The sequence below is a fragment of the Prionailurus viverrinus genome, chromosome B1 (genome assembly GCF_022837055.1).
Source record: "Prionailurus viverrinus isolate Anna chromosome B1, UM_Priviv_1.0, whole genome shotgun sequence".
Taxonomy (NCBI): Eukaryota; Metazoa; Chordata; class Mammalia; order Carnivora; family Felidae; genus Prionailurus; species Prionailurus viverrinus.
In genome coordinates this window covers 51877745-51905138 of record NC_062564.1, presented here as the reverse complement: position 1 = coordinate 51905138, position 27394 = coordinate 51877745, and the positions used below count along the sequence as shown (strand labels likewise).

The 27394-nt window shown below is 39.0% G+C and overlaps 1 protein-coding gene across 2 annotated transcripts in view; it reads left to right on the top strand.

Annotated features, from left to right (window-relative positions):
- Positions 1-27394, top strand: part of PINX1 (PIN2 (TERF1) interacting telomerase inhibitor 1) — an 88309-nt gene that overhangs the window by 19647 nt on the left and 41268 nt on the right. For both annotated transcript variants that reach the window (XM_047857063.1, XM_047857064.1), the window contains exons 5-6: positions 4879-4971; positions 11488-11564. In XM_047857063.1, the coding sequence (XP_047713019.1) occupies positions 4879-4971; positions 11488-11564 (170 nt within the window). The remainder of the gene's footprint in view (positions 1-4878; positions 4972-11487; positions 11565-27394) is intronic.

Below are 27394 nucleotides of genomic sequence, written 5' to 3'. Positions count from 1 at the left end.
GTCAGTAGCTCAGAGGTTGACGAACTCTATTCTAGGAGGAGGGGGATGCTTCTGGGTGCAAGCAGTGTTCTGTTTTCTAATCCAGGGAGTGGTGGTGGTGGTGGAATTTCTTTATAACTAACTGTATGGACTTCAGATGTTCTTATATATGATGATATGTGTCACAATAAATCTAAAAATTACTTGGTCCCTTTCTGGTAGACTTAATTACTTGAGTAGTTTATGTAATATTAAACCTGTAATGAAGGTTAACTGAGAGTAACGTGCAGCAGTTTCATTATCAGGGTATCAACTGTAAATGGCAGTCAGTTTTCCTACACACATTCAATAACGTGCTTAGGGTGTTAGATAGACTTGAGCTGACCTTGCATGACCATGGTCATGGAGGCAGAAGCTTTTGAGTCTGGGGCTTTTTTTCTTAGAGACATCCACACATTCTTGAAGAGGGAAAATGAGTTAACTTTGCACTTTGGTATCATAACTTCCTCCTTCATGTACTGAATTAGAGAAAACTTTGTAATTTCTTAGGTGATAGGGTTATCAAGAAATCATCAACTCCAAGATTCATAAAGAAAGGAGCTATGGGATTCATTTTTGTAGGTACTAAGAAAAGAAAGCAGAGTTTTCAGTAGTTTGCTTTTGAGATTTGACAGTGCTAGCTAGAAAGTTACTTTTTCTCTTTGATGGTATCGTGATTACTCTTTTCTGAGAAATGCCATCGTAGTTGCAAAAACCCTGGTTGGGGACAGAAGTACTTTGTTCTATTGCTGATTGCTGAGGCTGGGCACAGTGTAGTCGGGCCTTTGTGATGTATTCCCAGAAGTGCAGTCAGTGAAATGTTTAAAGTGACCCAGGGGACCCTGTATTATTTGTCAGGAAGGTAGTGAGTGTGTAACAGCTTCCAAGTGGTAGTGCTTTGTCCTCATGCAGTCCGGCCCACAGGTTTATCTGTGCAGGCTGATTCTTTTGTGCATAAAGCAAGCAGAAGACAGCTGAAGAGTTCCTCATCTGTAGATTAAGTTCCACCTCAAGACCCGTAGAGGGTGCTGATAGCTCTGCAAATGGGACGGAGCAGCTCACTGCTTACTGTCCTGCCCAGTAGAAACCAGGCCTTGCTAACTGCCGCTCCCAATACTGAAAAGCCTTTAGAATCTTCCTGTGAGGGAAGACCTATCCAAGGAATGGACCTGGACAACTAATAGGTTATTTTTCTGCCATGTCATCCTTGGTAAATACAGTATCTTCATCCAAGTGAATTTTTGATCATATTACTTGTATTAAAGCTGAAAAGCAGATGACACAATAACCCAATAACATATTTTTCTACTATTATAATATTTTTAGTTCGTTAAGACTGTGTATCAATACATACAGTATTGTTTTAACTAAGTAGAGATTCCATACTGTTCGCTTCATAGAATGTCTTGCAAAGATTCTAGAAATAACCCTTATTTTCTTGTGGGACATAAAACTCGGTGTATTCTTCAGAATTTCATTTTTTGGAATTATTTTATTAATTAGTTCTCTCTACCAGACTCAACTTAGCTTTTCAGTGGACTTCATGGTTTTACGAAATGTTTGTTACTTCCAGCAGATATTTTGTCCCTTATGATTTTAAATATTTTTGAAAATAAACTAGGATGCCAAACACCTGTTTAGGACAGGGGTCTTCAAGTTTTTTTTGCACTTTGAGAAACAGTATACCCTGTCTCACATTTTTTTTTTTTAAGTTTATTTACTTCTTTTGAGAGAAAGTGAGTTAGCTGGAGACAGGCAGAGAGAGGGAGAGAGAGAATCCCAAGCAGGCTCCGCGCTGTCAACAGAGCCCAGCACAGGGCTCGACCCACGAACTGTGAGATCATGACCTGAGCCTAAATCAAGAGTTGGATGCTTAACCGACTGAGCCACACATGCACCCCCCCCACCTCCGCCTCACATTTTTGAGAACAACATTTGTAAGGTTTTTAATCATAGCTTTAAATCATTGCAAAAAATATAATTTCTGGCCTATTGCGAAATACTAGCATTTTAAAATAATACCATTATGTTGTTAAATGTATCCAGTGGATGCTATATATCAGTACAATTTGATATTCATTGCCACGTATTTATAAATACACCAGCAAGTCTTTAGTAGTCAGAAATGTTATATTTAATTGTTCCTTTTCCTCTGAAATAATGTTTCCATTGCACATACCCCATAGTATTTTATGCTTCTATGTTTCTTTTTGTTTAAACTTTTTAAAATTCATCATCCTATTCTATTTCTCTGCCACAAAACAAATACATATAAATACACCATTGCTGGGAAAGACAGCTCCTGTGTAAATCAGCCCCCAAAAGTCTCTGTTCCTAGAGTGGGATTTGCCACCATACCTCTCCAAAAAAGAGAGAGAGAGAGAGAGAGAGGAAAGAATTTGAGCAATTCAAGGTTGCTTTATTTCTAGTAACCCCAAGATTTTAAGTGTAAATATTTTTCTTTGGATGAAGTTGTCATTGTATCAGTAGATGGCAATGAATAAAACTGGGAAATATATTACAAATTTTGAAAATAATTATTATAATAGTGCAGTCTTTCTGGAATTGCGTCTCTTGATGAGATAGATAGATTGGTGCGGGGAGGGGGCTGCTTTTGCTGCTTTGATTAAAAGATGCTTCCCAGTCCTTTGGTTTGTGCCTTGTTTATATCCTTGCTGAGAGGAGAGTTGTGCCCCTCTTATAAAGTGAGTGAAGGACCCATGGGAGAAGTGGAGAAGGAGAGCCACATTGCTGCATCCGCTCACAGTCAGAGCAGTGTGGGGAAAAAGCTAGGGACTGATTCCCCTGGGATCTGTCCGTGCTCTATGTACTGTGGGAAGCCTGTGTCCTCGGCAGGTGAGAAGCTCTCCCGGTGAGGCTTAGTGTCCTGTGAAGTGCAAGAGCAGCTCTGATGGGGACATGGTGTAATGGGTAAGGATGTTAACTGTCACTCATCTTTGCCTAGGTTTGAATCCCTTCATAGCCACCTCCTAGATGTGCCTCGTTTACTCTGTGCCTAAGTGTCCTGCGAAGTACAGTTAGTCATCATGGCCCCTCCTTTGTAGGACATGCATAGAAAACTCTGGAGTCCAGGGTCTCGTGCCTCATAAACCTTCAGTTGATCATAACTACTTATCTAAGCTGGGAACTTACTAAGTGACTTGTGTTTGGAACATCAAAATTGAGAATATTACGTACCCTAAGAAGTGTTTGACCTCCGAAAGACAAGAAAAATTCACTCGTGGAATGTCTGAAAAAAAAACCCAAGCTGTTTGTGAGAAGTGGCTGCAGGAGAAAATGTTTTGGGTTGCTGATATGATTAACCCATGCTAAGCATAGTCTGAAACCTTGAGATATCTATACATCCTTTGGAGCCTTACTATGTAATTCACACTTTGTTTTTAAAATTGCTGATTTCTAGGAGGGATTACAGCTAACTCCTATAACATAGTCAGTGGACATGTGCTGGTTTTGCTCCAGTACTAAGGCAAAATTTTCCTTTCCCCCACTTTCTCTAACCTCATATCTGTATTTCTTTATGGAAAATTCAGGCTCTTTTCTACCTGTGGTGTTCTGTTTCTGTTGTACTCTGCTGCCTGACCTTGACACACAGATGAAGGTGAGGGAATACAGGCAGCTAGTTAACTAATTGACTATAATTGACTCTAACCCCAGTTGTACTTGCTCTGACATTTTAGGCAAGGTACTTTCTGGCTCACATTTTCCTTTTTTATCAAAAGAATAAACCTGAGTTTCTTCCTCAATTTGTTTGTGTTTTTGTTTTGTCCTTAAGGTAAGTCTCTAGTGAAATCTGGTATTTGAGGCTATGGCTCAGTGCTAGCTCTGCTCCTTCACACTCTGATTGTCATCTCTGATCTGGTTTTTGATTATCATTTAACCTCTTACCTTTATTCAATTTTTAAAAGAATTTTTTATTTTGAAACAATTATAAACATATAGAAAATTGCAAAAATAGTACTACAAAGAGTCCTAAGTATTATTCACCCACTTTTTCCCAGGGGTGACATCTAATATAGCAACAGCGTAACATTGAAACCAGGAAATTGACACTTGTGTGGACTGTTAATCAGACCATAGACCTTATTAAGTTTTCATCATTTTTTTAGCCTTCATTTGTGCGCGCATGCGTATGTGTATGTGTGTATGTGTAAGTTGTGTGGAATTTTATCGTGTGTATAAATTCATGTAATCATCACCACAGTTAAGATACAGGATTGTCTCATTACCACAGAAGAGCTGCCTCATGCTGCCTTTTTGCATGCACACCCACCTTCCACCCCTCCATCCTCCAGCACTCCCCATTCATCCCTGACCCCTGGAAACCATGAATGTGTTCTCTGGCTCTGTAGTTTTGTCATTTTGACAACGTTCTCTAAATAGAACATATAGTGTGTAGGTCCACCTTTTTCACAGGCACAATGAGGTTGTTGCATGTATCCGTAGCTTGATTCCTTTTTATTGCCGAGTAGCATTTCAGTGTAAAGATGTACCAGAATTTGCTTAGCCATTTACCCATTGAAGGAATTTTGGGTTATTTCCAGTATTTTACTATCATAAATAAGACTGTTATAACATTCGTTTGTAGGCTTTTGTGTGAACACAAGTTTTCATTTCTCTTCCTTGAGGATTTTATAAATTTCATGTAAAGCCTTGCCTAATCCACAGTACATAGTTTAAGGAGAGTGTTTCTAATCCTATGAGTAGAGCTTAGTATTAAATAATAGGGCTTCTAAAGATTTTATTTAAAAAAGACCATGTCATGGTAAGAGAATGAATGAGGGGATGGGTTTCAGAGAGTTTAATGCTTTTCTTTCTTTCTTTTTTTATTTTTTTTTAAAGACTCCTCAGACAACAAAGAAAAGAAAACTTTCAGCCTTGAAGAAAAGTCCAAGATCTCAAAAAACCGTGTTCATTATATGAAATTCACAAAAGGTAAAATTAAGCATTTCTTTATTTGTTGTTGAAATCCCCATGTTCATACCAGGTTTCTTAAAGCATTTTTAGCTCTCTCCAACATTACTTCTTGTTTTATGTGCAGAATGGACAAGTATGGGTGGCCTGCCTGGCTTGATGTACAGCAGTGCTAAAGTTTCAGCATTTATTGTGAGTCACCTGGAGATCTTGTTAAATTGCAGATCCGTTAGCTCTGAGGTAGGGCTCTACATTCGGTTTTAGATTACATGCAAGTCCTTTGGCAAAGCTGGAAGCAGAAGTCAACTTGCTATGTAAAAGAGAAAAGTGACTTTACGTCACTAAGTCAGAAAATAATTTTAATTTATTGCTCAGCATTTTTACTTACAATTTCTAGTTTTTGAAGTTTAATGTTGGTATTGAATAACTCTTAAATTATTCCAATTTACAGAATTGTGTTCTATCTTGAGATCTCCAGTATGAGAAATCTCCCTCCTAAACTGATTTATATTATTTCACACCATTTCTTCATTGAATGCAGTGTTAACTTAGGCATTCCATGGTCATGGCAAAGTAGCATTAGAAAACACATTTGAGAACTGCGTAGTGAATCCCATCTTCTTCCATCACCGCCTCCCTACTCCCTTCCTAATAAACGCCGCCAATTACAAGTGCAGTTGTCCTGTGTAACCACCAGGTGGCAGTCTTGTATTGGTAAGAAACAATTTAACTTGAACGCCTCAATTCCCCCAGATGTTTTCCCATAGAATAATATTATGCATTAAGTACACTTTCCAGGCACAAAAGCTTATTTGTTACATACTATACTTCAAGTATAAATGTGATGATAATCCTGTTGTGCTATCTAGTCACCATATGATGGCCTTTCTATGGGAGATGGGATGTACCTTTCTATCTTTATATGCCAGGAAGCACACATCTCTTTGGTTTAGTCTAGTTGGCATGATTGAGAATTCCCTAATTCCTAGAACTTGCCTCAACAGCAGTAGGAGCTGGAATTCCCATTCCTCTTGGCAATTAATGGTTCTCACTTGGGTCAAAACCCCAAAGGTTTGGGTTTGGTTTTGGTTTAAGTGAGAGCCCGTGGCAGAGTTTAATGGAGTCGGGAGCTGAATAGCTTCGGGAACATGTACAAAGAGAAACAGGCACTTCCCCTTTCCCTCTTCCAGCTGCTGTGGTTTGTATGGCTCTTCATGTCTTCCCCTCTTCTTTCAGTTTAGAACCTTCTTTGTTGTTGTCCTCTATGGTTTCTGATTGGGGTTTCTCTCTACTCCACTTCTGTTCTGGAACAAGAACAGTCCCTGTTACCTCCTCAGTCTTTCTGAGAAGAGGCTAAATTGCCACTTTATAACCAGTCGTTAAATATCCCTCCTTTTTTCATTATAACCTATAGGAAAAAAGAGACATATCACAGAAAGATGCTGAGCAAATTCATGAAAAGTGGCCTGTAACTTTTTAGATGGCATGTCAGCCTTTGAAGCTTTCACTTTTGCAAATCTAGTTTTCCTTTAGTATCTAACTACATGCATGATTTCACCCGAAGTGTTTGCTGAAGCTGGGATAAACTTCTTTAATCTGCTTTAATCTAATGGATGCTGGGAGTATCTGCTTTCTATTTCTAGTTAAGCCACTTCCTTGCCAGGTGACCCTGTCGGCCTGCTTGATGTGTTGTGCCTTCGTTTTCTCTGAATGAGGTTTGCTGATTTATTAGCCTTGCCTGGGGAGAAAGAGGGCATTGGTATACAGGGAAAAGATATATCCTTTCAAGATATATTGTCAGAAAGGAAGCAGAGATTGAGTGGGAAGATACAGGAAATGCGGATTGAGAGTAAGTGGAAAAGGTGGGAAAAGGAGGCAGAAATCCAGGTGGTGGTGAAGAAAATAATTATTTACTACTCATCTTAACAATCCACAGTGAAAGCAGGTTCTAAAGTTCTTTCATTTAATAAATCTTTTCTTGTAGAACAATTGTTGTCCCTGGTTACGAATGATAAACCCTCAGTTTTCTCTAAGGTGGATGTTCTTTTTTTTTTTTTTTCAATATATGAAATTTATTGTCAAATTGTTTCCATACAACACCCAGTGCTCATCCCAAAAGGTGCCCTCCTCAATACCCATCACCCACCCTCCCCTCCCTCCCACCCCCCATCAACCCTCAGTTTGTTCTCAGTTTTTAAGAGTCTCTTATGCTTTGGCTCTCTCCCACTCTAACCTCTTTTTTTTTTTTTTTTTTTCTCCTACCCCTCCCCCATAGGTTTCTGTTAAGTTTCTCAGGATCCACATAAGAGTGAAAACATATGGTATCTGTCTTTCTCTGTATGGCTTTTTTCACTTAGCATAACACTCTAAGGTGGATGTTCTTAGATCAACAGGAAACTTGGGTTCTGCCATTAGTCTCTCACATCACTTAAGTACTTACCTTCTTTCAGACTCAGTTTCCTGTCTTAAAAATAAGGAAAGATTTCAGGGGTGCCTGAGTGGCTCAGTTGGCTAAGCGTCTGACTCTTGATCTCAGCTCAGGTCTTGATCTCAAGGTTGTGTGTTTGGGCCCCATATTGGGCTCCATGCTAGGCGTGAAGCCTATTGAAAAATAAGTAGGTAAAATGAGGAAAGATTTCTCAGTCATTATCAAGTTCTAAAGTAGGTTCCATTTTATGACTTTTCAGAAATGACCCATGTTATGGAACTTTTGATTGTTCAGCATATTAAATGATAATCATTTTCGCCTGCGGGTATGCCCCGCAGTAACTAATTTGCTTATTTGATGAGGGTGATTCATGTTGTAACTCCCATGTGTGGTCCAGAGACCAAATCATGGGAAAATGGCATTTTACATAGCTTGGTTTGAAGAGTGAAGATAAAAATTTGACTTCAGTGAGATTCCAGTAGTGAAGAGCACTGTGAAATATACTGTTGCCTAAATACTGGCTATATCATTTTAGTTCTAATATATAATTATTCCTTTTTCTGGTCCCAAATTTCTGCTTTTATTTTGAAACAATTTATTATATAACTTAAAAGTTAATTTCATCTGTATTTGTTTAACAAGCCTAACTTCAGTGCAGTTTCTTTTAATTTGAAAAATGTTTGTTGAGGCCTCATCTACAGAGAGGAAAAGATAGGGAGAATGTGAAATTCTACAAAACCATTTTTGAAGTGTTTAGTATATGCAGTGGGAAGTTATCAAGAGAACGCTGCTTCTCCCGCCCCCCCCCCCCCCCCACTGCCCCGCATCGTGCGGTGGCTAGAAGAAAGGTCGCACGAACTGAAGCTGTGCAGCTTCACCCTAGTAATATTACTCAGCCTTCTTATTCCTGTGACAGTTTGCAGCATTTGCTTCTTAAACAAGGAAACTGTGCGGACAGCACAGGTCCTGGTAGCCGGCTTGCTAGCCTGGACACACCAGACTGTAGGACTGCTGGCGTGGTGACCTCCTCCCCATGTCGGACTCTGCTGGTGATGGGCATCCAGTTTCCTCTTCTGATTCTTTTGCCATTTAAATATAAAATAGCACCATGGCAGGCTTTTACAGAATCCTGACTGTCTGATTGGTTGTGAGGGTCTCACTTCTTTTCATTCCCTACTCTGATTCCTTCAGTTTTCCTGGTTTTCTGACATCACCCTTTCAGTGACGTTGCCATAATCTTTGGTCGTAGGATTATTATTGGTCCCATGTATTTTCATTAAAAACAGAAATCAGAATGCAGTGTTTTATTCTTTATTGGGGAATGCAAATGAAATTTCTAAGCAAATGAAGCTTCCTACATACACCTGCAGTGGTTTTTTTGTTTTTTGGGTTTTTTTTAAATTTTAACAAACGTATTTCTCAGACCTGCATTTCCTTGCCCTCGCCCCTTTACTCTGAGTAGAAAACTCAGGGTTTTTTTTAAGTCTTTGTTACAATACAGTGCTGTAATACATTTTTTTCCTTAGAACTTGTTGGGTTCTATATGACTTTTACCCTTAAAGTAAGAGTCTCCAAATCTCTGTGATTCTTCAATTCTTATGTTTGTTTTTTGTAGTTTCATTTGCTTCCCTTGTGGACTCCTTGGTGTTGTAAAGTGTATCTGACTATAGTGGTAACTTCTCTCCTTTCCAAATTGCCACTTGGATAGACTGGAAAACCTAATAATCATGATTACTAGAAAAACAGCTAAAAAGATCATAAAGTACTCTTTTCTGAAAGTTCTTGTTTATCCTTTTATGGACTTAAGTTCTATCAGCTTGGCTACTGGAAGCTGTTTTTCCTGGTTCTCAAAATGTTATGGCCAATTGAAGACTAATAGATAGATGACCCAAATTCAGACAGAAAACACATATTTCCTTTTAGTTTTTGATTGTCATTTTCTCTAACATCTAAGTTTATCAACAGTATTTGTTTTGATTTAACCTTAATTCAAAACTGAGACCAGTAAGCTTTCAAACTCAGTTTTAATATATTTACCTGATTCCAGAATGGCCATAATTTTGTAACGTTGATAAACTTTTCACCCAAGACCATTGACTAATAACTATTTCAGTATTGCTTCCATCTTCACATTTTGATCTATCTTTAAGTCCCTTTCCATTGGTCTCTGACTCTTAATTCTTCTCTGTGTTTTGTTTTCCAGATCAAATCCAGAGCAAGGCCTGTAACAATCCTGGTTTCTACATTTACTTAAGTGAACTTTCTAAAGGATAAAAATTTCTGATACAAGAACCCATCACCAAAACCTTAGAAACACTTGCACCTTCATTGGTACAGCTTACTCTCTCTCCCAGCTTGGCAGTTTTCCCTTTGATGTTTAGATTTGTTTTCAATCTCTGCGTGTTCATAGTTTGACATCCTGTTTTAGAATTGTGATCTTGCATGTACCCTGCCTTCTTTAATCCCTTCAGCATTTCTTTTAGTTGAATTGCTATAAAAGAGATCTTAATTTGCATTTCTTTTAGGGTTTCTGTTCCATTCCAGAAGATAGGTTGGGGATAGATGGCGAATACATATTTTGAACTAAGTATAACTCCTTTTTCTGAAATAGAAGCTGCCACCCTGAATGTGCTCTGCCGTGCAAAATGGGTTATGCTGATGACAAAGCTAAGAATAGATCTCTAGACCTCCTCCTGAGGGTTTGTCCACTTATCCCCACCATGTGCAGTGTTATTCCCCACTTTTCTGGTTCATTTTCTGAGTTCTTGTCTGGGATATGCTTCATTTTGTTCTTAAGTAGGTTTCCTATGGGGTCTGTTGTATGGGTCTGCTTAATAATCAGAACCAGGAGGGCTTTGTTTCTAGCTCAGGAAGAAAGGAGAGAGTAACACAGAGCCACGAAGGAACATGTCCTTCCTGATAGAAACAGGTCGTATTGACTGGACCATTGAATCTGGTACTGCTGCCTATGAAACTGGTTATGGCGCCTGGCTTTGCATTAAATCCAAGGGTGTTTTGTTTTTTAATTTCATGGAGTCACTGAGCGATATCATATTTGAATGCCCCAGTGATTGTCAGTGAACTAGAACTTTCTGGGTCATGCCATTACTTTGCCAAGTCAGTTTGCTACAGGAAGCTAAGAAGACCAGTGGGTCCATGACATTGGAACTGAGGCTTCCTACTCAAAACAAAAATTCCTGTGTCTAACCTAGAGCCTAACTCCCCCAGAGCCTCAAGACTTTACATGTAGTAGTTACATTTTAAAGTGCATTTGCCATGTAGTTGACAAATGGGAAGAGATTCAGTTGACTGCTTACAGAGTATTATTGGTAGAAGTGGAAATTCCAAAGAAGTGAATTTTAAATTAGTTGGTTTGTGGGTTTGAAATTAAGTTAAAGAGTTTAGTGTTTTTAATAAGAGGCATAGGTCCTTTGGACAGTGCTTTGCCAGAAGCCATTTCATTTCCTGCTCTTATCATGTATCTTTTTATTTAAAGATGATGTAGTTGTAACAGTAAAGAACATTTTAAAGAGAAAAATCTGAAATCCTTTCACCCTAATGTAGTAATTTTTGTTTGCATTTATTCTTTTTAAATTTTTTCTCATTCATTCAATTAGTTATTGAGCTCCTATGTGTCAAATACAGTATGCTCTCATTCGGTGTGTTTAAAAGCTGTAAAGCTACCAGCATTTTTTGTTCTGCATTTCATAATCCTGAGTAACTCATGTCTCCTTGAAGTAAAAAATATCTGTTTTATAAATGGGAAACCCAGAGACCCAGAAATCATAAGTGAAAGGTATACCAGTAGTAGAGCTAGCTTTGAAATTCAATTTTCCTCTCATGCTACACGCTTTTGATTGTTTCTACCATAAAGAAGAGAACATCACGGATTCTGGTTGTGAAACACTGTCTTGAGTTTTAAGTCATTTTAAAATTTATTTGATTTTACTTGTTAACTAAGGAGTTGTTGTGAAGGGAGACAGAAAGTAGTTTACAAAATTGTCTCTTTTCCAAAATCCATTTTGCTTTCAGGATTCTCATAGTTTATATTTGTGCCCCTTATTTTAGAAAGAATGGTATTACTGAAAGGCACCGTGTTGTTTTTCTAGGGAAGGATCTATCATCTCGGAGCAAAACAGATCTTGACTGCATTTTTGGGAAAAGACAGAGTAAGAAGACTCCTGAGGTATTAAGCCACATACAATTGATATGTTCTGTTTCAACACCGCTTGGTTTTCAGCTGTGCGTAGAACTATTTATATCTATTACTGATAGTACTCTTTAGATAAAGCTCCAAAAAAAAGATGTGAGAAGTCTCAAAGGCTAAATGTGACCTTCTTAATAATAGTAGTTGGAAGATACAAGGATTCTAAAGAAGAGTATGTGTCACCTGCTTTTTCCCTTGTGTGAGGACTGGAGTAAACTCTGGGAAGAATGCCTTTGCTGACATATTCAGTGGGGAAAATGTCTCTCCCATCCGAGGATGCTTGCAGCGGTTTTGTTTGCTCAGACTGCATAACTGTTTGGGATATGGCTTGGGAGGGACAATGTCATCTACATAGTCCTGTCCTGGTCTGCTTCCTTTTAAAAACATTTTGAAAGTGTAGGATTATCACCAAGAATCTGTAAGGGATTTGGATGTAGTATTTCCTCCATTGTACAATAGTGTTTGTCTTAAAACTAGGTGAGAGCAGGGTGACTACACCGTACCCTACATGAGATGAGTCCATAATTCATAAGCTTCATTAGTAAATTGGGCTTTGTAATTTAGTATGGAGTTTTTTGTGCCATTTCCAAAGTAAGAGGCAGTCCTGAGTTTGGATGTCAAAATAGAATTTGTGAAATAGGGGTTTCTGGAGATATAGGAGTAAAAATTTTAAATTGGTGTTGCCTCCAAAAATCTGCAGTATGGTTGCTATAACTATTACTCAGTTAATCTGGTGTGTCCTACTTAGGTTTTTTTATTGGTTTCTAGCCAAGGCCCTGGTGCAATTTTTTCTGACATTTCTCTAGACTGACAGGAATTTTTCCAGGGTAGTAGCTTTTTGTTACTTCATATTATTTCCGAAGACTCTAGAATAAGCACTTATTAGAAATTTTTGCTCGGTGATTTCCTTTGCAGGTTGGGACTAAATTCCATTTGTCAGGGCTTTTCTGCCCCTACACCTTTAAAGTGAGGACTGAGGAAGCAGTGCTCGGTTGGCTCGCTGAGGGGCGGTGTTTATAGGTCTCTGCTGAGTCATGTCAAAGGCAGGTGGGTCGTTAGGGAGGAGGCGTTCTGCCATCAGGCCACACTGGATGTTTCACTCCCAGAGAGGCTGTTGGAAAGAGCAGAGGATCATCAGACAGCCCTGCTTCTGGTCACCCCTCTGCCCCTCAGTGGTGACTGTATGACCTGGATTGGCTCAGGCAGGCCCCTGCCTTGTTCACTAAAGACTGCATTTGTCTTATCTGAGTCTTCCTCTTTGATCACTGTCCTTTGATCATGCTCCATAATTTGAGTATCCTCAAGGATGTTCTATCACCTCTGCACTGACCTAACCATGCCCTCCCATGGCCACACCTGGCACCTTTGCCTCGGCCCCATAGTCCATCCTGGACCCCTGAAAATAACCTTTTTGTTCCAGCTCTGTCAATCCTGCATTCTTAACTGTGCTGGCATTTCTGGATCTTTGCGTTCTTGGATTACTTGGCCTGCCTTTTTCTCCCTGCTGCCTGAAACCGTGGTCTTTTGTAGCACTCTGTTTGAAATTTTATGGTTGAACAGATCAGGGAAGGAAACTTTTGGTAGAACTTTAAAAGAACTTCTGTGGTAAGCACAGGAAAGCTTTTTGTTAAAGGCAATTAGAGGTTTCTAATCCTCTGGCAGACATCTGCCTGAGGGCTACTGATGTTAGGTGCCTTGAGGTTTTCAACACTGTCTGGTATTACTTGGCCTTTTGACGGTGATGTCATTCATGACCACGTTTACATGAGCCTGTATTTGAGGAGCTTCGGAAACAATTCCCTGGTACTAACCCAGGGAAAATCTATTTTGGTGCAGTTGGTGTGGAGAAGACCGGCCTTATAGGATCCTGTGCTTTGTGCAAGATTTATATCCAGGCGTGTCTTCATCGCTCATTCCAGCTTACGGTCCTCCTCTTGTTGATGCATTGAACATCCTGATTGTTCGCTGAGGCAGTTTTATATCAGGACGCAGCACTTGGTCTGTAGCAGTGGTTCTCAGCATCTCTTGCACTCAGTCACCTAAGGAGCTTTTTAAAAAATGATAATGCCAGGGTGCCACCCCAGGCCAGTTAAATCCTAATTTGGGGTTAGGGTACAGGAATAGGTATTAAAAAGAGAAGAAGAAAAATCGTTTTAATATCAAATAAAGCCTACCCAGATGACACAGGTGATTATTGGGAGTAAAGATTGAGAGCCACTAGGAGAAGCCCTGTCGTATGTGACATCTGGGAGAGCTTCTGACTTTAGGATTACGAATATTGCCTAGGACAGGGCTTCTGAAATCTTAATCTGGACACAGACCGTCTGGGAATTTTATTAAACTGCAGGTTCTGGTTCTTGAGGGTGGGGTGGGGCCCAAGAGTCTGCATTTCTGAGAAGCTCCCAGGTGATGCCGATGCTGCTGGTCACACTCTGCTGCATGCAGTACAAGGAGTAGATTGGGCCCCGGTGGTATTTGACATTTAATATACGTCTGTACGTATTTGCATATAACATGGAATGTATTTAAATCTAATCACATTTTAAGACACCAACTAAGAAGTATTTCTGTAAAGCAGAGTCACTTTTAAGTTTTTATTTAAATTCCAGTTAGCATTAAGTACAGTGTAGTATTAGTTTCAGGTGTACAGTGTAGTGAGTCAGCACTTCCGTACAATACCCGGTGCTATCACAAGTGCCCTCCTTAATCTCCATCACCTCTTTCACCTGTGCCCCCACCTACCTCCCCTCTGGTAACCCTCAGTTTGTTCTCAATAGTTAAGAGTCTATTTCTTGGTTTGCCTTTCTCTCTAAAGCAGAATCACTTTTAAATTTAAGTTTTAGATATGTGTGGATTTTCATATATAGAGTTGGCTCTCATTGAGGCACACCTGTACCTTCCCTGAATAAATTGTTGCTATGAAACCTTACCATGTTAGTTACAACGGTCCTTATAGCCAAGGGCAGGAGGCCTTTGATGAGATTTGTTTGAAAATACAACCTCTTTTGGTTCCTGTTTGTAGTTGGAAATAGGATCGCTTGTTTTTACTCCCTTGACCCCCTAACAGTATTGGCCTGAAATTATATTTGGCATTGCCAAGGTAAAGGTGCTGCTGCAGGTCAAATACCTAAAGAATCTTAGACACCATGGCAGTGTTGAATGTTGAAGTAGTAATCCTCCCTGGGTGCTCTGGTTAAGGTGCTGATGGTAATCTTGTCTTTGCATCTGGATTTAAAGAACCTTGGGCATTGACCACATCTGGCTTGGGCAACATTGTCTCTCTCACAACTTAGCCTGACTTACTGATTTCTATAACCCCTGACTGTTGTAGTGATAGAAAAGAAACTACAACCTTATGAAGCATGTATGTGCTGGACACTGTGAGAGACATATATGATAGTATTTCATTTAATCCTTGTAACACTTCTGTGAAGTAGGCATTATTATCACCTTTTTAGCAGTAAGGAAACCAAGGCTCAGAAGGATTTGTTATGAAGGTCCAACACAGCACAAATGGGGTTTAAATCCAGGTCCCTCTGACTCCAAAGTCCTTGTCCTTTTCCCTCTGCCACAATGTTAATTAACTTTTGTGCATTAAAAAAAAAAAAAAAAAAAATCTATGTTTAAATGAGTCCAGTTATGCCTTCAGAAATTTTCTTTGAGATTTTGTTAGAGACATAAGCAGTTAATACGTCATCATAATTTTGTGGGGAAATGGTTGGCTATTATTTTGCTGAAAATAATGGTTTAACTTCCAAAACCTCACTGCCTTGCCTTCAGTCAGAATTGAACTATGGTGGGTTCAGAAGCATATTACAAATGCCTGGGCCAGCTTTGGGAACAATTTACTGTGCTGGTGGGAGCTGAATTAAGAAAGAGCCAGCCAGGGGCGCCTGAGTGGCTCAGTCGGTTAAGCATTCGACTTTTGGTTTCAGCTCAGGTCATGATCTCACAGTTTTGTGAGTTTGAGCCCACGAGCTCTGTGCTGGCAATGAGGAGCCTGCTTGGAATTCTCTCTCTCTCCCTTGCTCTCTGCCCCTTCCCCGCTTGTGCTGTAAAGAAAAAAAAGAAAGAGCTAGCTTTAGTTTCTGGAGCACAGATGCTGTGTTACTTGTGCATTTTCTGGTTTCTCATATGCATCAAATGATCTGAATACGTTTATATTCAAGAAATATCTGCAACCCTTAATAACAGATTTTTTTTGGCTTTTTGCTTTAAAGCTTCTTATTTGGAAATAATTACAGATGCATAGAAGGTTGCAAGGATAGTTCAGAGGGGTTTCTTGTACTCTTCACCCAGTTATCCCAGTGATTACATTTTGTACAACTATAGCATAAGATGAAAACCAGGAAAGTGACATTCATACAGTCTGTGTGTGTAGTTCTGTGTATGCCACTTTATCCCATTTGTGGATCCTGTAACCACTGTCTCAGTTAATTACAGAACTATTCCCTCACCATAAAGGTCTCCCTCATTCTACCTCCACTTGTAGTCAACTCCCTTCCCTGCACCTTCCCCAACCTCAGCAACTGCTGCTGTCAACACAATTGTCTGATTCAAGATTGAATGTTCTATGTATCAGCCATTTGATCTCTCACAGTTACATGCTGGGTCCACTTACATCTGTAACAATCAGTACCCAGATTTTAAGGGCTGATCGTAGTTTCCATGATCTACCTTGGACACTTAATGCTTGCTAGCTTTTATGTCTTTTGCTAGATTGTATGTCTTCTATCTTGTGGAACTTTAGAAAATGCTCTCTAGAAATCAGATTGTTTGATGTCTTTAAAATCCAAATGTATTGATGAAGTCCTTTACTTTAGTAATGTCAGAAGTACATGAAACTGTAAAGTGATGATAAATATAAAGTGGTATCATTATTATATGACAGGTTTGTTCTGTGCAACATGTCAGTGCAGGAGAGGTCCTTGGACAGTATCTCTGGGTACACTCATTATAGTGGGTTGGTGAACTCCTCTAAGTTGCATGCAGAATTTGTTTGTGGGCTTATGTACATGTAGGTATGGATATATAAAGTCCAGAGCTTTCATCAGATTTTCCTGGGAGTCCTTGATCCAAAAGGAATTTTTAAAATCCAGGACTGTGCATAAAAAATCTCTTCCTAGTTAAAAAAAAATTATATAAAATGAACATTTTCTTTGTGAGGGTAGTAGTAGTAGTGAGCCTTGTATTATGTAGAGGAGCAAACTGTGCCAGACCAGGAATCTGATTCTTTAATTATTTTGAATATAATATGTAGGAAAAAAAAACCACATCAAAATAACAATCTAAGCTAAACCTAAGATGTCTGGGACACATTGATGAAATTTCAACTATGCCTTTTATCCTCTCTCTGATCTTGACACATCAAATGAAGAAATCAATCTCCTGTATTTTTACACATGGAGTTTTTCATCCATCACACACACTGGACAGTAAACTACATAAAGAGAGAGGATTTGTGTTGTATTCATCTCTGGGCCTCTGGCATGGCCTTGAGTCAGTGCTTGGCACATGGTAGGAATTCAGTAAATTAAAATCTCCTTGCACTTCTGTTTTTTAAAAATGGACTTGTTTCTCATCTTAAAAATGGTTTGTATAGCTTCAAGGTTGATATTTGAAATATTTTTTTCCTTTTGGAATGTTTTAATTAATAAATAGCTGTCTCTTCTCTGAGAGTAGGAAATATTCATCAGTTAACTTTCAGTCCTATGCCAAGCATAATCCACTGGTACACCTAGTAGTTTCTCAGGAAAGGATTATTGAATGAATGTTTGCATATGCCATTTTGTGTTTTTAAAAATCAATCCCATTTGCCAGAAATTGGCCTTTAGACATTGCATTTCACTCTGGAATAGTGTTTCATAGGCTTAACTGTGTTGTTATTTTTAAAGAAATTAAAACCTTCCTGTCTCTTTAGGAACTACCCTCTGACTTTCTCAGTGCTCAGTGTTTTCTCAAGCCGCAGAGACAATCTAGCGGCACTGTTGCCCTATCTGAATCTGGCTATTCAGAACTACTTGCTTAAATAGTGAAAGATCCTCACACACTACCGAGTAGTCAGAAACCTTTTAGTAAACTGCTGTGTATGGGAATGGTTGGTTGTACATTTCTAATTTCCAAGTCCTTCCTTTCCCCATCATCTTTGTAATAGGAAGACAATGACTCTGGGTAGGAGTGCACCTAAATTGGAGATGTATGCACTTTCTATGGAGACAAAGAAATGATCGAATATATTGAACTGAGATTGCTAGGGCCCCTTGAGACCTACAGCATGTACTTGTGCTGGCCAGTGCCTGCCAGGAGTTATAGATACGTGTGTGTGTGTGTGTATGTGTGTGTGTGTGTGTGTGTGTGTGTGTGTGTGTATGTATCTTTTCTCACTTGGTGTGCAAGTGGGAGTTGGAGACGCTAAAAAACAAATTCCATTAGTTCCTATCTTGTTGAACTTCCTGATACTCCTCTTTTTTTTTTTTTTTTGCTTCTCTCATTTTATCCCTCCCCCCACCTTTCCAGTTTCCTTCCTCTATCCAGCTTGTTTCCTGATTCAGCCTTATCACTAGAGAAAATACTCCTAAACCATATCAAGGATTGAGAATGTGTTACCAGCATTCCTACTTTGTTTCTCTCAACAGCGTGTTTCTGGCATAGTCTCTTGACAAAATAATTGTGTATTTATTCACCTCTATAATCTGATTGAATTAGAAACTTTGTTATATCTTACATGCTCCCAGGATACCCCAGTTAATGATCACTTTGCTTGAATAATCTGATGGCTTTTGCCTTTTGAACCAAAGCATGACTTTTGTGGTTTATGTCCCTTTCTTGTCAGTTATCATGAATTCCCTCTCTTTCCCATTTCTGACTGTCAAATCTAAAAACTCACTTCCAAGCAGACCCTTCTCTTTTAGCTAATTGAATTCACGGAGGTATTTTTGAACTAATTTTTCCATTAGTTCTATAAATTGCCCTCAGTACCTCTTAAGGGAAGATCATTGGGAAAAGAAGAGTCTTTTTTTGTTTTTTGTTTTTTTAATTTTTGTTTGAAATGTCCTTGAGGGCTATTTCTCCTTAGTTCCAAATGTTCCTTTTAATTACCTATATTCATGAATTAAGTTGAGTTTTATAAATTGTTTCCAGAATACAAACTCTTAAATTTGAATGTTTTCCCCTTCTTGCAACCTCTGTCACTGCCTCCCCCTCCTCACCCCTGATCTGGGCATTAGCTTTCAAAAGCTGGGCAGTTTTCCTATACTAGTATTTGCTAAAGCCATCTTCTAATGAAGAACCTTTTAGTTAGAGATAAATTTAAATTTAAACCAAGCCCACAAACAAGCCAAATAATACATTTAAGTGTATATTAAGTTTATTTTTTTGCTGGCATTGATGACTTCAGTAATTCCCGTCACCATTTTGACTACTAATAACAGATCCAAAATGATCTGTCTAAGCTGGAAAACACTTTATTTAACCAAACTAAATAGATGAAAATTTGTGAAGATATGTAAAGCCTCATTTAATCCTGGAAAGATCCTATTTGGTAGCAGTTAGATGAGAATTAACTTAGAGGCCGGGACATGCAACCTGACCACAGTTTTACATAAGCCAAAGCATGTAGTATGGCAGCTACCTTGCATGGAGGCTTGTGCTGTGTCAGAATGATTGTGCCTCCATGCTGAAAGAAGCAGGCTTTTTGCTTATTTTCTGCACTGGTGACCATATTTGAACTAGTCTGTTCAGGCCTGGGTGCCATATTTTAAGAGTGTGTTCAGACATGAGCCCTAGGGACCAAAGTATCAGGAGAGCAGGTTATGCACAGAACTAGCAAATGAGCAGTTAGGAAATTCTGCCTAAATTCTGAGAAATCCTGACTTGAACTTAAATAGTTTTACTGGTCCTCTAAAAAAAGAACAGATTTGTTTGTTATGCTTCATAAGGAAAAACTAGTACTGATGGATGAAATTGATAGATATCTACCTAGAGAAAAGAAGCAACATGGGCTGATCAGCTGTAGAATGTACCTTGTGGTTTGTGTGAGGAATTCTTGAAATGAGGGAGTCTCAACTAAATGCTTTTGAGTACTTCCAAGTCTAAGGTTCCCTGATTCTGAAGTAAAGAGGACACATGAAATACATTTGAAATAAGTTTTATGTTGTCCTAGACTACAAAGGAAAAACATTACTTGGATTCCTCTTCTTGATTCTCCTGTACTTGGGACAATTTTTGCTTTATCTACTTCTGTTCCTTACCCAGGAGATGAATGTAAAAAGTCTTTGGTGTGTTTAAGCAAGAAATTGCATAATATTGAGGTAGAATAGCAAGTTGTGTTAACAACTCAAGCCTTAAGGAGTTATTAGAAATGTTGAGTGTCAAGGTGAAGTTAACCGTCTTGGATGTTTTTTAATGTGTAAACTCCATTTTCTTATTTAGTGAGAGCGTTGAATTGTATGTCCTTCAACTAGATTCTGTTTTCCAGAGATTCTCCTCAGTGATATTTCCCATCCCACATACTCTTCTAGATTGACCCTTGCCACTGTCTCATCATGACAGTGGATGAGAAGTGGAGCCCAGTCCCCTCCCCTTCCATCTGGGCAGGACTGTGACTTGCTTATAGTGATAGAGTGTAGCAGGGGGGATGCTGCCTGACTCCAGAAGCCTTGCTGGCTAAACTACTTACTCTTGAAGGCTTCAGCCTTCATATAAGCAGTGCAGTAGCCCTGAACCCCCAAGCTGTAAGAAAGCCCAAAGCCCAGACTAGCCCACGTGGAGAGCATGGCACACAGAATTATGCAGGTGCCCAAAATGTACGTGAAGAGAAAGAGGTTCTGGTCAACACCCTTTGATTGTTAGAGAGAACTGTAGCCAGACTCTTTGCCCAGCCAAACTCTTCCTTGAATTAGTGACCCACAGAAATAGCATGTGGTAATGAAAGGATTGTTGTTTTAAACTGCTAAGTTTTGCAGTGATTTGTTACTCAGATAACTGAAGTGGTTCTCTTAGGATCTGTCATTCTCTGGTTCTGTGATTATACATTGATGGTGAACCTGGTAGATCTGTCTTAACCTGTGAAATGAGGAAATGATGTCATCAAATGAATTGTTTTGTTTCTCTGGTTTCTTCTAAAGGGAGGCTCAATCAATGGAATATGGCATTGAGCAGGCACTTCAGAGTTTGATAACCCTGTGTTTGATCCATGAGTAGTGTGAAGACTGTGTGATTTGGAGCAAGTTACTTACCTCTCTGAGCCTCAGCTTTTCCATTCATAAAATTGGCATAGTAAATCATCTAGCAAGATTGAATAAGCCGTGTAAAGTTCTCAGCAAGTCTCTTGCATGCAATAAGTGCCCAGCGTATCTTTGTTGCTGCCTCTAAGATCACTGTCATTATAATTGTTAATACACTCAAATTTAAGGTGGTAAAAATAAACCTAATATAGAAATGAGAAAATTTTAATCCATTTGCACACAGTCACATGCTGAGCAATATTTAATATAAATGTACTGACTAAACTTACTCATTGCCAATAAGCCCTTCCTTAAAGTCCTCCAGCAGGGAGGCTTTTTTGTTGTCATTTTGCTATTGTAGCAATTATAGAGGATTTCTTAGCATATCGATTTTGTTTTAATTAATATTTAAGATGAGTAATAACTAAGGCAGTGATCTTCCTTGTAATGTGATGTCCTGTACAATTCGGGTAGAGGTATTAGCATTTGTTTATCATGTAAAGAATTCATTGCTTCTAAAAAACATGAGAAAAAGAAAACTGAGGTAAAAGCTCTTTATCATCATCAACATTTATTAAGTATTCATGGAGATGATGGTACTGAATTTAATAATTTTCAAAATGTATTTGATGCTATCCCTATTCCCAAAAGATTTACAGTGGTTTAGTACTGTTAGAGTCTGTTTGTTTATGAAAAGATAATAGGATCTCAGGACAGATAGACTCTTAAGATCATCTAGTTTATGCCCCTGTATCAAGCAGGACTATTTCTGTCATCATTGCGGAAATTAGTGTGATTCCATTATCAGAAGAAAGAGAAAACGATTTTTTAATGTGAGCTTCAGAGATTAAGTTAGATATAAAGAATGTTCTTTAAAGAGGAAGTGGAAGGTACAAATTATTTAGAGAGGTCATAGAAAATTTAACTTCTGGAGATACTTGCAAGTGGAATTAAATGCCAACTAAGAGAATTGAGGGACAGTCCATTTAGGAAGCACCAGGAGACCATTACCCTCCCCTTTTCTTTCACTAAAGTACATCTGAGCAACATGACATCCTGGAGATAGGAAAGGACAAAATAGTAAATAGTTTACCAAGGATATTAAACTTAAATCAAGATGATCCTTTGTACCTGAGTACATTCTTCACTTCTATTAATCCCTTTTTTTTTTAATGTTTGTTTATATATTTTGGGAGAGAACATGTACACACACATGTGTACGCGGGGGAGGGGCAGAGAGAGGGGGAGAGAATCCCAAGCAGGTTCCACACTGTCAGCACAGAGCCCAACACAGGGCTTGATCTCACAAACCGTGAGATCATGACCTGAGCCGAGATCAAGAGTCAGATAGATACTTAACCGACTGAGCCACCCAGGCACCCCTGTATTAATACTTTCGAAACCAGACACAAAAGATATCCTTTTACAGGATATGTTCAGTTGTTTTCTTCTCTTCCATAATAAACATAGTTTGTTGGCACTTACTTAATAATTGGAAAGCTGGGAAAACTTCAACGGTTATAAAAATTTACCTAGTGTATCCCAAGTATTACTGTAATTGCTGAAGCTGCGAAGATGATAGGATTTGGTCCCCTTCATGGAATTCACGGTCCTCTGCTAGAGGAGATAGATGTCGAAATATCTTGAATATAATGTAATAAATTCTATAAGAGAGTGTAAAGAGTCTTTTCTGCAGTGTATTTTTTCTATAGCAGCTTGAGTGATCTTTTGAAAATGTAATTGAGAGCATGTCACTACTGTGTTTAAAACCCTCCCACATTTTCTTGTCACACTCAGTGCAAAAGGCAAATCTTTACAGTTGCCTAAAGTCCTATATGTTGTGCTCCCCACCCCCACCCCGGCCCTCTCTCTTATACTGACACACACACACATACACTACCGCCCTATCTCATCTTCTGGGTTTTTGGTACCCACTCTGCCCTCATCACACTGGCTGCTTTGCTGTTTCTCTACAGGAAAGCTTCCACCTCATGTTTAAGTACTTGGTGGCTCCTCTGTGTGGAGTGGCTTGCCCCTGCCTCCTCTGCGTTTTTGTCCAAATGTCCTCTCAGTTGGTCTTCCTTGATTATCCTATATAGAATTGAAAACACAAACAATAACAACAAAAAACTGTAACACTCTTATACCTTCTCCTTTGCTGTGTTTTTCTCCATAGCAGTCACTGCCATCTGATGTACTAAATTGTTTACTTACCATCTTTCTTCAGTAGATTGGAACCCCCGTGAGGGGCAGGAATTTTTGTACTGTCTAGCATTTAGAAACATGCCTGGCATGGAGTAGGTTCTCAGTGAAGGTTTTGTTGAACTGAACTCAGTTACTGAAGTATGTTTTAAACATTGTGGAAACACAGACCAGAGAACCATTAACTTTTACCATGATGTCAGAAAAATCTATAGAGAAGAACTGGTGATTGATCTCAGCCCAAAGGGCAGGAGTGTCTGAATGGACAAGGCATAGAAAAAAAGGTGTAACATGAACACCTTATCCTGGGTCTCAAACTCAAATGTCAATAGGATCTAGGCATCTGACTGTAAATGTGTGAATAGTCTAACTGTAAGATTATAGGGAATCAGGGAAATTGATATCCTGTCTGGAAGTCTCCAAGATTCATAAAATAATAACCATGATGTTGATGATGGTAGTGGTAGTAGATCTTGTTCAGGTCAAGTGAAACGTGTTTGTGATCTCATGTAACACAGACTGCTGGTTTGGAATCTTTGGCTTAGCTGGGGGTGAGAAAGCCAGGGAGTTTTATGTACGTAAGTAAGTGTGCAAGTGTGGAATTGCATGGCAAAGACCAGCTGCTCAGGACCACCTTGCAGAGGCTAGGCAGCATACGACACATATATAAGAGGTGCTTCCTATCTCCTGCATTTGTGAAGATTCACATCAATCTTCTGTGGAACTTGTATTCCTCTGATATTTGAATTCGTACTTCTTCATGCTTTGTGGTGCCTGTCAGAGGCATAAGGATGCTAAGAAACTGCAAGAGCCTGCAGCACCATGGGCGGCTGCTTGACTGGAGTGAGAGCTGAGTGTAAATAATGCCTGAGATGAGGTTGCTCGTGGCCTCGTCTAATTCAGCGTGCAGGTGAAATCATTCCAAGTGAGTAAGAAGCATTGCAGAGCTAGATTTTCTATTGAGCACAGCTTTTGATAAAAAGAACAAGAGCTAGATATTGACTTTTTGGTGCCTGTTCTATCAGTGGTCTGTTAATCAACAGAGGATAAATTATTGCTCCTCAGAAACAGGAAAGGATCCCCTTGGCTTGAAGGCATTTCCGCCTTTCTTTTCTTTGTTTTTTCTCTTTATTGGTAGAGGATCATTCCTCCAGCCATTTGCTCCTTGGGGGTTTTGTTAAGGACTGAAGGGAAACTGAAAGGAGCTCTTTTGATTTATCTTCTATCCTTTCCTTTTGGTCACTCCACAAGGCTAAAATAGCCGAGTTGGCTTTAATATGTCGCCATTAGAGACCAAACATTAGCTGGAATAAACCATCATGCCTCACAATGAAAAATGTCCCCTGATTGGCTAATTAATCAGTCAAAGGGGAATGACATGGCTCTCGGCTTGAGGGACTCTGCTAGAGAGAAACAGGCTGTTGATAAATGGTTTTCCAACAAATTCATATATCAAGGAAACTTAGTCATTTTTTAACTATAGTTTGTGTGACTGTAATTTTTTCCAACTTTTTCTTTTCTGCTGCTCTTGCTGTTTGGGCTGCGTTTTTTATTGTTGATAAAAAAAATATGGGATTTTAGATATGAGAAAATAAATGCTTTCTACTTATTCATGTCTCTTAGTCTGATTGGTTGTGCCTGTCTAGGTTTATCAATAGGTGGAAATCCACTTTCTCCAAAATAATTTATGAAATTAAAGTTTCCTGGATTTCTTCAAAGTTAAGATCTCCAGATTGTGGTCCACGCTGCCTAAGTTTGAACCCTGGCTTCATCAGTTGCTGGCAGTGAGCTCCTAGGCCAATTACCTAACCTCTCTGTGCTTTAATTTCCTCACCTTTAAAATGGGATAATAATGGTATTACCTAAAAAGATTCTTAGTTTGGAGATTAAATGAGATCATCTGGAAAGCAGTTCAAATAGTCCCAGGCACGTAGTGATAGTGAGCATTCATTTTGTTCCTTGTTATTTTTCAAAGTGATACCTGCACATTGATTTTAAAAATTAAGCTGCACTGAACAGCTTATAATGAAAAGCAGCATTCTGCATTCACATCCTGTGCTGCTCCATCTCCCAAGTGTTCCCTCCAGAACCTCAAAATCTTTTAAAATTATAGGGTATTTATTTTCATATTTAAAGATGTCTGTTACAGTGACATTCTTTTTTTTTTTTTTTTTAACATATATTTATTTTTGAGACAGAGAGAGACAGAGCATGAACGGGGGAGGGTCAGAGAGAGGGAGACACAGAATCTGAAACGGGCTCCAGGCTCTGAGCTGTCAGCACAGAGCCCGACGTGGGTCTCGAACTCACGGACCGTTGAGATCATGACCTGAGCCGAAGTCGAACGCTCAACCGACTGAGCCACCAGGCGCCCCTACAGTGACATTCTTGATGAGTTAATTTTTTTAACATCATCTGGACTTCTCTTTCAGTAGCTTACTGAAGAGAACTGTACTGACATAATTATTAATTTAAAATTTGGTATTTATATTTTTATGACTATGTAAATATTGTTCCTTGGTAAGCCAAGTAGTGTACTATTATTTCTTTTATAAGTGTACATGTCCTTTTATAATTTTGCATTTTCTGGGACAAAGGGTGTATCCATGTAACTTTTTCTATTTCCTTGATAGCCTTTTAATAGAATACTTTTCTGCAGTGTCGAACATAATGGGTAATCATTCAGCTCAGTTTTTTCCCCAGGGATTGCCTTCATTCTGCTTACTTTGGCCGTTGGGTTTGCTCTAGCCCTGTCATCCCAAATTTTCCTTCCACCCTGCTCCTCTTCTCTCTTTTGTCCTGTGTCTCCTCGCTCCTCTTCCTCCAGCTTTCTGAGAAGGTTTCTTTTCAGACTTTTGAAGGTATTACTCTAGTCTCTTCTGATTTCCATTGCTGCTGTTCTTATTGTGTTCCTCTACATGTATCTGTTTTGTCTTCAGGAGTTTTTAGGATCTTTTTATCCTTGGATTTCTAAATTCTCATGGAAATGTGAGTTGGTTGGGAGTTTTTATTCATGAGATACTTGATAAGCCTTCCACTGTGAAGATTCATGTCTTTCTGTCAGTTCTGGAAATACCTTTTATTCATTCTTTGATAATTTCTTCCTTTCCTTTTTCTCTGGAAGGCACTAGTTACATGGTGGGCATCTTCAATTATTCTTCAGATTTTCTTCATCTTTTGTCTCCTATTTTTCTGTATCTGTATTCACTTTTGGATTTTCTTTGATATTTTTTCTTTCAATCTTTCTATTAAATTTTAAGTTTTGTTTTCATATTTTTAATTTCCAAGAGCTGCTTCTCATCATTTGATTGTTCCATTTATTTATTTATTTATTTATTTATTTATTTATTTAGTAGCATCCTGTTCTCGTTTCATGGGTGCAGAGTGCCCCTGTATCTCTCAGTGCATTATTTTATGAAAGCTACAGGTTGTTTTTCTCTTCTTCCTCTGAGCTCCTTTTTTTCTGTTGGATTTTGGGTGTGGTTTCTTTCATGTTGGAGACCTTCTCCGTAGTCAGATGTTCCTTTGCTCTCCAGCCCTCATTTGAATCAATCAGTGAACAGCTGATCGAGAGCTCTGTTTGCATAGGCACCACTGCTTTCTTTTAGTGAGGTTCAGTTTCTCTAGAAAGGCACGATTGCTTTCTAGAGAACGTGGCCTGGGTTCTGGTAAGGGATGGGGTGGGGAGGTCATTGCTGTATACGCAGGCCTCCTTGTCAGTGGAGCATCCACCCTACCCTCCAGCTGCAAGTTAGGTTGTATGTACCAGCAGAACCTCTCAAGGTCAGTCTTTCCAGAGATGAAAGCTCTTGTCTTCTCGCACATTTTTATTTTAGAGGGAAAAATGTCCATTTTTACAGAAGTTACCCATTCTGTAAGTGGATAGGGCCTAATGTACAGGATATTCAGCAAATCATCACTAAATGAAAGAAGGTTGGAAACATTAAGATGAAACCCTTTCACCTCAAAAGAAATATTTTTTTGGAAATTTAGCAACCCTTTTTCTCATCCATTAATTCCAAATGTAAACTATTTTATCTCAAAAGACTTGGGCCTGGTGAGGGTGGGGATTGCTTTCAAATCATGGGCCTAGCATTATTCCTGCTTTAAAACAAAACACAAAACACTCACTACTCAGATTTACTTTCTTATAAGATGCACTTAAACAAGATTGGCCTGGACATCAACTAAATTTTACATTATCCCTGGTCTCTCATGTGGACTTCTCCTCCACTTCCTCATTCTTCTCCTCCTCCTCATGACTGTCTCCTACTTCAGCCTTTGGAATGTATGTCTGAGGAAGACTGAAGATGCCCCCACTTTGAAGTGAAGGTGGGGGCATATTTGTCTTCACCTCTCTCCCTCAGCTCTAGTGTTGGTTCT